General features: G+C 52.9%; 2 protein-coding genes across 4 annotated transcripts in view; one reads left to right on the top strand and one right to left on the bottom strand.

Annotated features, from left to right (window-relative positions):
* CdGAPr (GTPase-activating protein CdGAPr) overlaps nt 1-16,474 on the top strand; it is a 250,190-nt gene that overhangs the window by 138,995 nt on the left and 94,721 nt on the right. The window lies entirely within an intron of this gene.
* Nucleotides 4,398-9,235, bottom strand: LOC144136512 (uncharacterized). The gene has a single exon (XM_077668889.1). It carries the CDS (start codon nt 9,117-9,119, stop codon nt 7,221-7,223), a length of 1,899 nt encoding a protein of 632 aa, XP_077525015.1. The 5' UTR covers nt 9,120-9,235; the 3' UTR covers nt 4,398-7,220.

Consider the following 16,474-nt stretch of genomic DNA (forward strand, 5'->3'; position numbering starts at 1 on the left):
TGTGATGGACAATTCAGCGCTACCCGTTACGTTATCCGGTGGCCTGTGAGCGCTGTGATCGCTCGCTACTTGTCATGTAGGCGCTACTCGCCGGGCAGAGGGGTGGTAGTCGCTGGCTGCGTAGCTGATTATGACCTTGCCCCCCCCCCCCCTCTCTCTCTCTCTCTCTCTGTCGATCGGGTTAAAGGAGCAGTCTGTTGTAGGACCTGCTTGTTTCGGATGAGACGTCCGGTTGTTGCGACATTCGTTACGGAAAGCTTCTCTAAAAAATTTCTCTGAAAGCATTTCTTCATGGCCGGTAGCGTTAAAAAAAAAGACCCCCTCCCACACACACACGCACGCACTTATTTTTTATGTGGTTTTCTTTCGCTGGTTCGAATGCCTGTCCAATGCGGTCATGTTTCGAAGGAAACTAGTAGGAGTCATTCCGGACTCTTCACAGCCTGGTCATAAAATTTCGCTTTCCACCTTTTCCACCCGTTTTTTTCCCGCAGCCCTGTTTTTCAGCGTGTGTATAATTTATACGAGGTCTTAACTCCAAACGCTAGCAAGCCACCAGGGTGGCTCAGTGGTTATGGTGCTCGGCTGCTGCCCCCCGAAAGACGCGGGTTCGATCCTGGCCGCGTTGGTCACATTTCGATGGAGGCGATATGCTAGAGGCCCATGTACTGTGCTATGTCAATGCACGTTAAAAAAAACCGCAGGTGGTCGAAATTATCCAGACCCCTGCTCTAATGCGTTCCGCATAGCCTGAGTCGCCTTGGGACGTTTAACCCTATAAAACCAAACCAAATCGTAGGCTGGCGGCGATGTCCAAAGAGAGTTGCACGCCGTTCAGTCTCGACATTGCGGTGTCGATTGCTCGCTGCAAAGATGACGCGGTGTGGTTGTGGCTGGCGTATCTGTCTGTAGGTTTCCGGAACAGCGGTGCATGTATCCGGAACAGCGGTGCATGTACATCCTCGTTCGGATGTTCAGGGGACTTTTAGAACTGTAGCTGCCTCCCTGTGGCCACAGCCGTGCCCACAGATTACCCGCCCATGTAACTCGGGAGCGTCGTTCGTCGTCAAGCCGAGCTTCACCTGAATGGCCACGGAGTATACAGCGCGTGCGGTTGCTATTCATGGCGCCGGTTACATCCTGCTTGCCGACGTGGTCGTCTATGAAGCGAAGACCTCGCCGCGTATATCGCGCCTAATTGCCTCGGATCGCGTTCTCGCCTGCCCAGCGGCGAGCCTGATTAATCGCCCTGATAGTTTCCTGCAGCGAACCCGTCCGGACGCTTTAATAGGGCCCGCTGGGTAATTGATCGCTTCCATCGCCTCCGGCCGCCAGAAGGAAGACCCTGCTCCTGCATACTGCGGGTCGGTGGGCAGCGGCAGTGCTGCGCGTTTCAGTGCCGTTGGACGACTTCCTCGAGTTCATCCTGCCGAGCTCGATTGGACTTGCGTACTGTGGACGAGGGTTGTTAGCGGTGTGCGACGTTTGTGGGCAGCACTGGGCGCAGGTTGCGTCAGGCAAGTCGGCGATTGGTGTACAGGGCGGTCTGCGTTGTTTGGCAGCGCTGCGGCCTTGCGTAATTGGCCACATCCTCCCCCACCCTATACCTCCCCACTCCAACCACTCCATCCTCATTTCCTGAAACAGTGAAACAGTTGCCGGTCAAGCCGCTCAGAACGTTGTTGCGATATCAGCTATAGGGGGAGGCAATCGCGCGCATCTTCTGAACGAACCAACAAGACGGGGGAAACAGAATTAGCGACCAAGCGATGCTCTAATTAAATGAAAAAAAAAAACATTACAGGATTGCACTTGGTATGCTTAAGAGCGGAAATGCCCAAGCCTTTCCCTTTCCTCTCTTTCTCCCTCCATTTTTCATTTCCGCGAACTTCACAGGACTCGAACCCACGACCTTTTTTGTGTCGCTGTCATCATTACTATCATAATCGCTATCACCGACTATCATTATTTCTATCATCATGGCTATCACCAACATCGCTATCAAAATTGGTGAACGATGACCGCAGAGACGTCACAGGGGACCAACTTCCGGCAACACATTTTGCGGATACTTCCGGCGTCAACATAGCCATCTCATGCTTTCGCATTAAAAAAAGAAATAGAGAAAAGCGGTGGGCAATTTAACCACAACACGCTCACTACAAAAGCATGGAATTGGTTGTGCGAGGCTCAGATGTGAAGGAAGCAGTGATAAGAATGCGCTTAAAATGGGAGATTGATCAGCACGCGAAGCGAGGGACGAACACAAAGATAAAGAATCAGTAATGACCTGAAAGAAAATGCGTATTGAGAAGACCGCCAATCTAGAGTCGAACAGGATATTCCCACACTTTTGGACACGTCAGGCCTCCACTCCTCGTGCCACCACGCCGCGCTACTTTCTATTCGGCCGCCATTTGCACTGCACTTTTCTTGTGTGGTTGCCCAGAGAGCGCCTTTCTCATCGGCCACCGCGATTGGGCTGTGCTGTCGCCGCCTTTCGCGACCCACGAACGCCCGTGGGCCGACCGATCGCGTTTAGTGCTATTGTACGCGAGAGAAGTTCTCTGAACTCGGCCTCAAAGTGTCGCTTGCAAAGAGCGCTCGTTTTATAAGAGCGGGAGTGTTTTTCCGCCTGTGACCCATGTTTCGCAGTAGCTAGAGTGTTCAAGCTGACGTCGGGCGCGCAGTGGAGGCGTGGTGCTCTTCATGTTCTTCCCCCCTCCCCCGCATGCCCACTCGGCGGCAGTGTAAAAAACTTTGATCTTAGCCAGCAGTTTCAGACGGAGTAAAGCGGCCACATTTTCTTATGCTATAAATATATAAGCGACACGCAGGGCATATGTGTAGAACCCGTGCTTTAATTGGCTTGACTTTGCAGTAGCTCCGTCCGCCCGTGTGCTTCTACGCGTGCGTGAATGTTTGTTTGCGCGTGCGTTCGTGTGTATACTGTATATATACGGGGCTGGTGAGGCCGATCGCGCCCCCGGCGAGTCTCGGGTCAGCGGAGGGGGGAGAGATTCCCGCGTGATTAGGCTGGACCGCAGCGCGGTTGCCCCATCGGCGTGCGAAACCTCTCGGAACGCGTTTTATATGGCCGACCTCCCCGCTCCTCCTCGCTCGCCTGCCCGTCGTCTCTTTGGCTGCTTGTTTGGGTGGCTGGGGTCCTCGCGGGACGCTGATGCGGCGCAACGCTTGTCTCCTTATCCCACCGCGCTCGGACGACTCCCATACGTGTGAAACATTGCGCAGCTTCCGCTACTGCCGCGCGGCTTGGGCTCATCTTTCTTTTTTTCTGTTTGCTGTGTTGTCTGTCTTTTTAGTCTACTTTATTTATATTTTTGTCGGCAGCTGACGGACTTCTTCCGGAGGCGCAGGTCGGCGGAGATTCTTGTCTCCCCAGAAATCTTGACTGCTCCATCGTTGTTGTTTTGATCCGGTAACTCTCCCACGGTGGGTCGCCTGGTCGCATGTCTGTTGTTGCGTTGTGTCTGCTCCGTTAGCGGACCCAACGGGTAGCGAAGAGCCGATCGTCAGAAGTCGGGCAGCAGGCACTCGGGCATCGCGTTTGACGACGATGCAGAGACGAGTCGAGCAATAGAGAAAACTAACAGAGATTTATTTACATGGTGATCGAAGCGATTTCGGTCCCACAATGAGCACTGCGGCTCGTTTTAAAGGGTCCCGTGTCCCCAGGTCCCTAGTTGGGGAACTTGGTTTAATGAAACGCGTCCAATCACTACCCTTTTGGGTCACGTGCACTTTCTTCGGGAACCACCCACCGAGACGTCCCCGACACACCCTCGCCACTTCCGGCGCCTGGCCGTTCCTGCAGCAGCGATGACAAACACGAAAGGCGACCCAGGTGGAAGGGGCGAAAACAAGGCACGAGTCGAAGCAGCACTTGCGAACAGAGTTCCGCACAATGGAAGAGGAGGCGTCTTCAGAACGGCTGGTACACAGGTGGTGGGGCTCGCTGTAAACAACAGCAGCCGCGTCCGCCGCCGGGCACGGGCCACCCAACAGGACACCCAGACACACTCTCGCCGCCTCCGGCAACTGGTTGTAATGGGCTTTGCCACTTAGCGCACGACCCTCTCGGCGCCGCTTTCCCGATGCACACAATTGAAAACATACGCGCGCCGGGAACCCGAGGAAGCAGCTTGGAGCAGTTTGGCCAGACCAGCGGATGTCCGTCCGAAACCCACTGTCCCAAGGCTCGGGATATTTCGAAACGTAACAGCTTCTCCGGCGGCGTCCGAGATCCCGATGGACAAAGGTCAACAATCATTGTTCAGAGGGATAACTGGGGCGGATGGTGTTCACCATGTGCTTCACTGATGCTGGTACTCTGTTTCTTCAGGAAGTCTCTGCAGCTCCTTTTTTTTTTTCTCTCAAAATGACGGCTTCTTGTTCTCTGCAGGCCAGTTTACTTCCTAGGAAGGCAGCATCAGTTGAACAACACAGAAACCACAACTGCAAAGCAAGCAAGTGCCATGACTCTCTCCCTGAAATTTACCAGGCTTCTTTTCAACCAAAACGGTTTTAATCCTTGCACAATTACGGCAGCAATTGAAGCAACCTGAGCATTCTTCAAACATACAAACAAAAGTTGAAGATGCCCGATAAAAAGAAAGTGATAGTACGCATAAGTCAGGAAAAAAAATGCACACAAGCCAGAATCTCCGAGGCTATCAGTTACACTAAAAGCAGCGACTTAAGCCATCGGCATTGCCGTTCAATTTACCTCTTTTGTACCGAACGTCAAAAGAGTATTGCTGCAGTGCGAGGCTCCAGCGGAGCAGTCGGCCGTTTTTAGGGGACATACTCTGCAACCACGTGAGAGGACAATGATCCGTTTCAATGGTGAACCTGGAACCGGCGAGGTAGCATGCAAGTTTCTGCACAGCCCACACAAGACAGGCGCATTCCTTCTCCGAGGCGCTATATGCTTCTTCTCGTAACGTAAGCTTGCGGCTAGCGTAGAGCACCGGATGCTCTTCCTCCTCCTCGGCTCTTTGGCACAATACCACGCCCATGCCGCGGTCACTGGCATCGCACTGTACCACAAATGGCCTTGAATAGTCGGGTGCCTGCAGCACAGGTTGCCCCATTAGCGCCCTTTTCAAGGCTAAGAAAGCCTTTTCCTTTTTTTCGTCCCAGCGGAGGATCTGCGGCTCGGTTTTTCTGAGAGCATCAGTGAGAGGACTGGCAAGCTCTGAATAACGTGGGATATAGCGCTGGTAGTATCCGGCTACTCCCAAAAATGACCGCACATCCGTTTTAGTACGCGGCTGCGGGAAATTACTGATAGCTGTCACCTTCACCTCAGATGGTCGACGGTGGCCTCGCCCCACTATGTGACCCAAGTAGGTCACCTCTGCACGTCCAAGCTGGCATTTCTGAGCTTTCACTGTCAGACCCGCGTCGCGAAAACGTTCAAGAACCGTTCGCAGGTGCGTGATATGCTCGGACCACGATCCCGAAAACACCGCCACGTCATCTAAATAGGGCAGGGCAAAATCGTGCAATCCCCTCAAAACCTTATCCATCAGGGACGAGAAGCAGTAGGGAGCGTTCTTTAAGCCGAAGCTTAATACTTTAGGACGGAATGTCTCTACTGGCGAGATAAATGCCGCATATCTGCTTGCCTGTTCGGTAAGTGGCACCTGCCAATAGCCCCGAACGAGATCGAACGTAGAGATATACTGAGCGCTGCTAACTTTCTCAATTCTCTCCTCGATGTTGGGTATGGGGTAGGTCTGATCCTTGGTTATGAGGTTTAGCCTCCTATAATCAATACAAGGACGTGGTTCCTTGCCAGGGACTTCCACCAAAATGAGCGGCGAGGTGTAGTCACTCTCGCAAGCCTCAATGATGTCGAGGTCAAGCATTCTTTTAATTTCAGCCTCCATAATCTCCCTTTGCCGCGGCGATACCCGGTAAGCTTTCGAACGTACGGGCTGAGAGGAAGTAAGCTCGATGTCGTGAACTATCATCGTAGTTCTGCCTGGCTTGTCCGAGAACATGTCTTTGAATTCGCGCACGAGTTCTGTTAAATCTCTATTTTGATCAACACTGAGCTCAGTAGCCTCTACCATGGCCTTGATCGCTAGGTCAGTGCTGCCCTCGTTTTTCGGAGCGCCTAGTTCCGGGAAATCTAACGGCGTTTCTTCAGGAACATTCAGCGACATGTTTACTATCTTTTCTCTTTCTCGGTACGGTTTGAGCAGGTTGGTGTGGTATATCTGCTGTACCTTTCGCTTTCCAGGCATGTTTATTATATAGTTCGTGTCCGACAGTCTCTGAATGACTTTCGCTGGGCCCTCCCATTGAACTTCTAGTTTGTTTTTCTTCGAAGGCCTCAGTAGCATTACCTCGTCTCCGGCTTCAAAACAGCGTGATCTCGCCGTCCGGTCATAATAGTGCTTGGCCTTTACTTGCGCTTTACTCATCTCGCGTCCCACCTGCTCCTGCGCTTTGTGCAGTCTTTCAAGCAGCGCGAGCACATATTCAACCACCGTGGGGTCATCTGCTCGGCCTTCCCACGATTCCCGAAGGATGCGGAGTGGAGATCGCAGGGAACGGCCGTAGACCAGTTCCGCTGGTGTGAATCCAGTGGCCTCATGAGAAGCGGTTCTGAGGGCAAACATTGTGGCCGGCAAGCAGGCATCCCAGTCGACTTTGCGTTCGAAGCACAGTGCCCTCAGCACGCGTTTCATAACCGAATGCATCTTTTCCACTGGATTGGACTGCGGGTGGTACACTGAACTATTTATTAGTTTAATCCCGCATCTCTCCAGGAAGGTTGTAGTTAGCGCGCTGGTAAAAACAGTCCCCTGATCCGACTGTATTTCCGCGGGAAACCCGACCCGCGCGAAAATGGACAGGAGTGCGTTTACGACCTCTATTGAGCTTAATTCTTTCAGCGGCACTGCCTCAGGAAACTTAGTAGCGGGACAGACTACAGTTAATATGTGACAGTAACCAGACCCTGTTTTGGGAAGGGGGCCAACCGTGTCAATCACGAGCCGTCGAAATGGCTCTGTGATCACCGGAACGAGCTTCATTGGGGCTTTCGCCTTATCTCCTGGCTTGCCCACCCGTTGACATGTGTCGCAGGTCTTTACAAAATTCTCTACCTCCCGAAAGCATCCCGGCCAGTAGAATTCCTGCAGCAAGCGGTCCTTCGTTTTCCTGAGCCCTAAATGACCCGACCACTAACTACCATGAACCAAGTGCAAAAGATCACGACGGTAGCGTTTAGGCACGACTAACTGGTCGAACTGTACCCCTCTGCGATCATGATACCTACGATAGAGTACCCCGGACCTTTCTTGAAATAGCACATTTTTCTTTGCAACACCTTCTTCATCCCGGCACCTAAGATTCTGCAGTGTGGAGTCTGCCCTTTGTTCAGCCATCAAGGACGATCGGTCCACCCCTAGCAATCTTTGCAGGCTATCAGATGCCGGTGTTATCAGAAGCTCACCAGAGGCCTCTTTAAGCTCCATACAATTTTTGCTACTTTCAGGCCTGCCCAGAATGTTTACTTCTTCAGTCGCCGTTGCGGGGACCTTTCCTGACGCGTCAGGAGGCTCACTTTCCACCGTACCAACGCTACTTGACGCTTCCAGCGGCATGGCCTTAGCGGCAATTTTTTGTGCTTTCGAGCGAGTTAGCGCGTAGACAGTCCCCTCCCCGAACACGAGGTCCTTCTGCCGCAGCAGTTGATCTGATCTGTTTGAAAACAGATAGGGGTACTGCATCGGCAGGCTGGCTGACACGGCAGCCTCCGTATGAAGTACTCCAAAGGGGCCTTCAATGCTTATGTTAGCAATAGGAAGGCACACGCTATTGGCTTCCACCGCCTGTTTAATCCAGGCACACTCCCCGGTGAATTGCCCTGGCTCTACATACGATGGGTGGACTACGTCCATTGTAGCTGCCGAATCTCGCAGCACGCGACACGGCTTTCCATTCACTACAAGATCTCGGATGTAGGGCTCTAGAAGCTTCAAATTTTCCTCGTTGCTGTCCACTGACAAGCAAACAACTTTTGGGTTTTTGCACACCGCCGCCATATGTCCCGGCTTTTGGCAGTTATAGCACACCGGCGCCCGTCTCTTTTCAAATGCTTTCTTTTGGCGCTCTTCTGCTTCAGGTGCTTCCTCTTTTATCCCCGCGCCCTTTTCTGAAGATTCTACACTCCGTGCCTGCTCCTTCACTTTGAAAAGTTGCCCCCTCTCTCCAGATGCTTTCCTGTTCTGGTATTCTTTCTTAGGGCTTCCCTTTCTGTCGAGTGCACGGCGTGATATGAACTCTTCTGCCAGGTCAGCTGCCTTCGAGACAGTCGTAACGTCTTGCCTGTCTTGCACCCAGTGCCTTATGTCTTCAGGCAACCGACGGTAGAACTGCTCGAGGCCGAAGCATTGCATCATTTTCTCGCTTTCGTCATACGCCTTAGCTTCTTTTAGCCATTCTCCCAGGTTAGCCATCAGCTTGTACGCGAAGTCTGGGTATGACTCATCCCTCTGCTTCTCGGCGTTGCGAAATTTTTGACGGAATGCCTCAGCTGACATTCTGTACTTTTTCAGCAGACTAGACTTCACTTTGTCGTAGTTGTCTGAATCTTCCTTACACAAGCGGGCAATCACATTGGCAGCCTCACCTGACAATAGAGTCAGCAAGCACTGTGGCCACGTTGCCCTGGTAAACCCTGCCTTCTCGCACGTGCGCTCGAAGTTTACCAGAAACAGACCTATGTCCTCTCCTTTCCTATAAGGTTGCATGAGGTCTTTCATTCTGACCGACTTTTGCTCTCCTACGTTAGGTGCTATGCTCTCACCGCTTTCGTTTCGAGCCTTTAGCACCTCCAGTTCAAGACGCTTAAGCTCAAGCGTTTTCTCTAAGCGTTTATCATTTCTCTGTTCTGCTTCCCGCTCTGATTTCTCTCTTTCCGCAATTAGCTCCAGACATTCTGAGAGCTCATCGTCGTCTGCCTGAAGTGCCTCGATAGCCGCGATGATGGCTGGCTTTCTTGTTTGGTCCCGGACATCCAAACCCAAATTTTTGGCCAACTCCAGCAAAAGCGGCTTTTTTAATGCTTTCAGATCCATGGCTGCCTCTAGAGCTGCAAGATTTTCACTTTACCAGGAAATATTTCAACTTACTTTGAAACAACATGCCAAAGATAGCCACAATATACAAAACCTTTGTAAGCTAACTAAGTACAAAGCCTGGTGAAACCTCAGTGAAGAAAATCCCAGCACTCACCGAACTGTGCAACCATGATCCCAGCGGAGTCGATCCCGACGCTGCCAACCAGTTGTTGCGTTGTGTCTGCTCCGTTAGCGGACCCAACGGGTAGCGAAGAGCCGATCGTCAGAAGTCGGGCAGCAGGCACTCGGGCATCGCGTTTGACGACGATGCAGAGACGAGTCGAGCAATAGAGAAAACTAACAGAGATTTATTTACATGGTGATCGAAGCGATTTCGGTCCCACAATGAGCACTGCGGCTCGTTTTAAAGGGTCCCGTGTCCCCAGGTCCCTAGTTGGGGAACTTGGTTTAATGAAACGCGTCCAATCACTACCCTTTTGGGTCACGTGCACTTTCTTCGGGAACCACCCACCGAGACGTCCCCGACACACCCTCGCCACTTCCGGCGCCTGGCCGTTCCTGCAGCAGCGATGACAAACACGAAAGGCGACCCAGGTGGAAGGGGCGAAAACAAGGCACGAGTCGAAGCAGCACTTGCGAACAGAGTTCCGCACAATGGAAGAGGAGGCGTCTTCAGAACGGCTGGTACACAGGTGGTGGGGCTCGCTGTAAACAACAGCAGCCGCGTCCGCCGCCGGGCACGGGCCACCCAACAGGACACCCAGACACACTCTCGCCGCCTCCGGCAACTGGTTGTAATGGGCTTTGCCACTTAGCGCACGACCCTCTCGGCGCCGCTTTCCCGATGCACACAATTGAAAACATACGCGCGCCGGGAACCCGAGGAAGCAGCTTGGAGCAGTTTGGCCAGACCAGCGGATGTCCGTCCGAAACCCACTGTCCCAAGGCTCGGGATATTTCGAAACGTAACACTGTGTACAGGTTCGTCGCGCAGGCGTCTCACGTCCGGGTCCGTGTGGTCAGGGTTTTCGCGAAGCGATAGCGTGGTGTGTATTCCCCGTGTTCCGTAATAGAAAAGCGCGTTGCTGATTCAGTTTTCTTCTTTTTCTCTCTCTCTCTTTCTCCAAAGCGGGGATGCCGGATCAAAGTGACAGTTCCGGATAATCAGACAGGGGGAACTGCGCTGGGAGTATAGGACTCTCGGTTGCTGGAGCCGCGCGCTTTTGTAAATAAATTGCTTAGTACAAGGAAGGCTGGCGCGGTACCGTGCAGGACTCATCTCGAATTCTATGGACAATTCGCAGATAAGCCGCGGCGTACGTTGAAGGTTTGGGCATTCACTCTCGCACATCGGTCGTCGTACTGGAAGCACCTTAACCGCGTGGCTTCGGTGATCGCTCCGGACGCACAATCAGGACGCGGTGTTTCTCCATGCGCACAGCCGTCCGGCCACAGAGTTTTATACGTGCAGAATAGGTTCGTTATATGTATAGTGAGAGAGTGTGCTTGTATTGCCTGGATAGCCGCATAATTTTCGTTTCCATGAGCGCGCTCTCCTCTCCTGTGTGTTCGACTGTCATCCGTCCCTCCGCCTGTGCTCGGCCGTCCGTTCCCACCGGCAGTCGCTCCTGTCTTTCTGATTGCACCCTGCCGTGACCTCAGCTCCCGACGCTCGTGGTCGTTGCGGCTGGGCCCGCTGGCGTGCACATAAGCCGGTGCTTGTAGCGCCCTGACGAAGGTGAAGCCCTGTCACTGAGTGTTCGTGCATTCATTCGCACGCTTCTTAAGCTTTTTCTCGAGTCAAGGTCAGGTTTCCTTGTTACACTGTCGCGGACGATGAAGCCTCTTTTGTAGAAACCGACGTACGTCAACCCCGCGTAGCGCAAAGCGCGAGCCCCTCAATAGACGGGACTAGAAAAACTCAGTCGTTTCTTTGCACCGGAGACGCGTGCGAAGCGACAGGCCTGGCGTGTACCTGTATAGAAACTACGTGCGGCCTGCAACATCCGTATGCCTTCCAGCGCCTGAGGAATTCGCCTCAGGCTGCCTTCGACTTCTATTGGATATCATTCGGATGATAACGACGACGCTATTGAGCTTAACGTTTATACGTAGGACAACCTTCGCCTTCCTCGCTTCACGATTAGACGGGATCAAAGGTCTCTGCCACTGTACTGTGCAGGGCTGAAGGAGGTTCGCAGCTGTTTTAGAATCCCTCCCACCCCATTTGCGGATATACGCCATCTTGGCGCAGGCAGAAAATTCGATCCTTTATAGTGAAGCTGTTGCAACGAGGTGAGAAATTCGCGTTGTGAAACATTTTGTTGGCCATGTAGGGTAGAGACGCAGGGAAAGCGCATAAAGAAAAGATTTTGTTGGAGTGTGCGTACAGATATCGCAGGGCCAACTTAAAAGTGTTGTTCGTTGGCTCCGTTTGGCTTCCTATGCTGGAACGAACGTCTGGCTGCATCGCGCTGTGCCAGACAAGTTGACTCGCCTGTCGTCGGCTTGCCGTGTGCCGGTCCAGGCCGCGGCACCCGCGTTGCGATGGAGGGGAGGGGTCGGTCGTGTACTGACGATTCGGCGCGCGTTGCAAAATCGCTTGGGCGGTCGAAATTAATCGGCAGCCCTCCGCTACTGCTTGCCTCTTAGCCCTTATGCGGGCTTCGGCGCGTCCAAATTCATAACAGAACGAGGGAGGAAGAAGAAGGTAGAAGGGATATGCATGGCGTTGTGTTCGAAGCCGACGCCCGTCAGCTCTTGTAACCACCGCTTCGGGTCCCGTGGCATTGTACTCGTGTGTCGACCAACCATCGTCCAAGGCCGGCAGCAGCGGGTCTGCGCCGCGGGGCATCCACTAGTGCGTTGGCGTGCCGGTGCGCCGCAGCGGGCGACACTTGTCCCGGCAGCCATGGCGCTCACCTGGGCTATGCGGCGTTGCTTCAGCGCGGCTTCCATGACGGACATCGGAGCGGATGCCGAAGCGAACGCCGATGCGAACGTCGATGAGAATGCCGATGCGAACGCCTGTAGCGACGAGCCCTCGGCGTAAGTGACATTTCTTGGGAGTCTTTCGCTTTAATTTGTGTCCACATGGTCGGTGTCGTTGTTTTGGCACTAACCTAATAGAGAAATGCGCAGAATATAACCAACCCCTATATAAAGCCTTCATTGATTACGAGAAAGCATTCGACTCTGTGGAAACCTCAGCTGTCATACAGGCATTGTGGAATCAGGATGTAGAAGAGCCTTATGTGAAAATACCGGAAGATATCCTTAGCACCTGCACAGCTACCAGAGTCCTCCATAAAGTCAGCAATAGAATTCCAATAAGGAAAGGCGTCCGGCAAGGAGATACGATCTCGCCAATGCTGTTCACCGCCTGTTTACAGGAGGTATTCCGAGGCCTGAATTGGGAACAGTTGGGGATAAGCGTTAATGGAGAATACCTAAATAACCTGCGATTCGCTGATGACATTGCCTTGCTGAGTCACTCAGGAGATGAACTGCAAATCATGATCAATGAGTTAGACAGACAGAGCAGTACGGTGGGTCTAAAAATTAACATGCAGAAAACCAAAGTAATGTTCAACAGTCTAGCAAGGGAACTGCAGTTCACAGTTGGCAATGAGGTGCTGGAAGTGGCAAAGGAATACGTCTACTTAGGGCAGGTAGTGACAGCTGATCCGGATCATGAGAGGGAAATAACTAGGAGTATAAGAATGGGGGGGAGTGCATATGGCAGGTTCCCTCAGATTATGAATAGCAGGTTAATAATATCCCTTAACAGAAAAGTATACAACAGCTGTATCTTGCCGGTACTCACCTACGGGGCAGAAACGTGGAGGTTAACGAAAAGGGTTCAGCTTAAGTCAAGGACAAGACAGCGAGTCATGGGAAGGAAAATGATGGGTGTAACGTTAAGAGACCGGAAGCGGGCAGAGTTGGTGAGGGAACAAACGCGTGTTAATGACATCCCAGTCGAAATCAAGATGAAGAAATGGGCTTGGGCAGGGCATGTACTGCGAAGACAAGATAACCGATGGTCTTTAAAGGCAACGGAGTGGATTCCAAGACAAGGCAAGCGTAGCGGGGGCCGGCAGAAGGTTAGGTGGGCGGATGAGATTAAGAAGTTTGCAGACATAGCGTGGGCGCAGGTGGCAAAGGACCGGGTTACTTGGAGAGACATGGGAGAGGCCTTTGCCCTGCAGTGGGTGTAGTCAGGCAGATGATGATGATAATGTTCAGATAATGGAAACCCCCTATGTATAGTACTACCTATGTAGGTGGGATGTCAATAGAGCGATGCCAAGTTCTAGACACGTGGACCATGCGTGTTGTTCCTCCAGAGCGGCGAAAAAGTAGCTGGACTTGGGACGCACGTCTGGTATGTCACGGTTTTGTGCAGCCATCAGTGCTTTAAGAGTGTTGAACACGCGATAGCCTACCACATGCAGGCTGAATTCGCCGCTGTTGAGCTTTCATCTACTCTTAACTTGTAAACCGCATTCCTGTGCTAGGAGTCGTTCTTATTGGAATAGTCATTTGCCGTGCAGGTTCTGACACCACACAAGTGTACTCGCCTTTGGTTAGTGTAAGTGCTAACTAGTACTTGCAGGTTTCGATAAGTATTCGTCACAGGCAGTCGTCCAAAATTTATGCAACTAAACCTTTTGTTGGGTGTTTCTAGCACGTCGAAAAGTACCCTTGAAACGCTGGTGCTGCAATTTTAACGACTGACGGTAACTTCAATAGCGTTTTTTTTTCCCCCGTGTTGTTTTATACAGCGTCGAGGAGTCGGCGAGCCCTTCTACATTTCATCCAGGCTCTTCAAGGAGATTGGATATGCCTTTCAGAAGGCGCAGAAGCGGAAGGACAAAGAGGGAGGGGGGATTTTGGATAGCAGCGCGATACAGACACTGCGGACGTTCCGGCCACCGTTATTAACGTTTCCGTTCGTCTGATGCCATTTGCTGTGGCGTAACGTTTCCGCTGTTGTCGAGCGACGACGGGTGCAAGTGCGCCTTCCCCTTCCTCTCGGTGGAAGCGGATGGGAACAGACGAAATGGCGCGCTGGTATCGCATTACTTGAAGTTGGCGCGCGTCGTGATATGGGCGTCGCGCTTCTAACGCAAGGCTGAATTTTTTTTTATAATTATTGCTGGGAGTGAAGTGCGAAACACGCTTATATTGATAGCCACTTCTCTCTCTCTCTCTCTCGTTCAATAACGAGCTGTCTATTGGTACGTGAGGCACCACTCGGTTTCTCGATATTACACAGAGAGAAAGCTGGCGCCACTGTTTATGCGAGTTCCTTAGAGGGCACTTCATCCGCCCCCGGAATGCCAGGAAGGCGAAGTTTCGTATTTGGCTTGGTTAGTGTTGGGCCGATAACGTGGATTCTACCTCTGAATCGGTACCTAGCTGCGGCGCGATACTCTCGTCTGCGCGCAGATTAAATTTTTTACTGTGCATTTTTCACCTCCTCAATAAATTTAACACAAGTGTGAGGCTGGTGTGGAAACTTTCACAGCATTTGTTCGAGGTCTGCCGCAAGAAGTGTCGTATTATTATGGCCTAATCCACGTTTTTGTCCAACGACAGCCTATCGCAGCATGCTTTCCCTCTAGGTAATATTGAGAAACTTTGTGGATGACACCACTTGTTACACGTAACCCGATCACATTGCATGGCGGCTGGAGTTTTCGCCAAATGGAGTCGTTGCTGTTTTAACAACGTTCCTTAGTAACAGACGGCACCGATAAGCACAGGTTACTTACTTTTGCGATAGCACGGTATGAGCGTGTATGCTTCACAGCGCTCGCCGCTTCCTCCGAAGCGCGCTTTCGCGCTGAGCGCACGTGTACGGCGGCGAAGCCCAGCCTTTGGTGGAGGAGCCGGCATCGCACGGGATGGGAAGAGGGGAGAGGGGGGATAGGTCATGCGCCGAGTGTCTTTGTTCCGGCGCGCGCGTGTGATCCGTTGACGGCCGCAATCGAGGCCAACGTTGCGCCGTCGCAGCTGCTCCCTGCGGCGTCGTTGTGAAACTAACGCCGCAACCACCGAAGAATTGGTGGCGAGCAGCTCGGAGTTGCTGCCATTGCGTTGCTTCCGAGCGCCGCGGGATTCGCGTGGGATGCCTGCGGAGAAAGGCTGCGTTATGTCGGACACGACACCGGAGTGCGACCTCGCGCTGCCGCGGATGTCGCTGTTGGGATTGCTCCCTGCGAGGTTTCCCCTCTCTCGTTGTTTGGCGCGGTCGAATGATGTGCTTGTGTCCCTGGCAGAGCGTGATGTCTTGTTGTTTTGTTTATGTGATTGTTCAAGCGCACCGCGAGTGTCCGCCGGACCGTTGCGGGAGAGCGAGGCGAGCGCGAGTGGCTATGGCCTGTTATGGACCGCGCTTGCCCCCCCCCCCCCCCCCCCCCCCCTCTAACTGCGGAGGGAGCTCTCGCCTTCCGGAAGTTGTGGGGCGTATCGGGGCCACGCCGGAGAGAAGGAAGCGACGCGCCGAGGGTCGTGGCCGCGGGTGGCCACTGCTGACGGCCAGTGATCCGACATCCCGCGTATTTTAGGGGCTTTTAGGGCTGTACTACTGCAGGAGGTGAGGGAAGGGGGCACGTGACTGTGGCAGGCTGCCAGACTAAATTAGGCCGCCTTATTGCGTCCTGACCGCGGATTTGTCTCGAGATCCTCTTCGAAGGGGGTGCAGTCTAGCGTTGTCGTGTCATCCTATATAGACACGCGTCACGCAGCGCTCATCTGTTTGACAGGTCTCAGGGTGATAAGGCTTTAAGGCCAGCATTCTCACTTGTTCTCTGCGGGTATATCTGCGCGATACTTTCAAGAACTGGATAGGACTTGAAAGTATACCATAGTTCAAGTGCTCTGTATCTTTCTTATGGTTTGTGTCCTATCCCAATCGCCAGCAGCTCCCTGTGCTCTGTACCGCCGTGAAGTAAATATCGGTTCCACTATATCCGGCAAATGCGAACGGTTAGCAGTTAGCAGTAATGCTTGTCTCATCTGCTCTTATATAAGGCAGCTGCGTTTTCTTTTTCTTTTATTCTGGGGAAACGGTACGCAGGGCACGACCGGTGAATCGTGTTCTCCTCCCGCGGCAATTTCGGGGGGAGAAGTATGCAGTCGCGGAAGAACAAAGAGTTGACCCGCTGTACGCGCGGTCGCCAGCGTGGCCACCTGCGCCTCTCTCTCGGGGCTCGCTTTCGCACACATCCGGCCGCCGCTAATAATAACCGCCTCCGAGTGGCGCGTATAATCGGGACGTGCCACCGCCGAGCACGATTGCGCGCCCTCGGCTCTGGTCGCGACTGCGCTGATGACGACGCCGA

Source organism: Amblyomma americanum, chromosome 6, assembly GCF_052857255.1.
Source record: "Amblyomma americanum isolate KBUSLIRL-KWMA chromosome 6, ASM5285725v1, whole genome shotgun sequence".
Taxonomy (NCBI): domain Eukaryota; kingdom Metazoa; phylum Arthropoda; class Arachnida; order Ixodida; family Ixodidae; genus Amblyomma; species Amblyomma americanum.

Bases quoted from the DNA above. Each gene is read 5' to 3' on its own strand.
- LOC144136512 (XM_077668889.1), bottom strand. From the start codon at position 9,119: ATGGATCTGAAAGCATTAAAAAAGCCGCTTTTGCTGGAGTTGGCCAAA.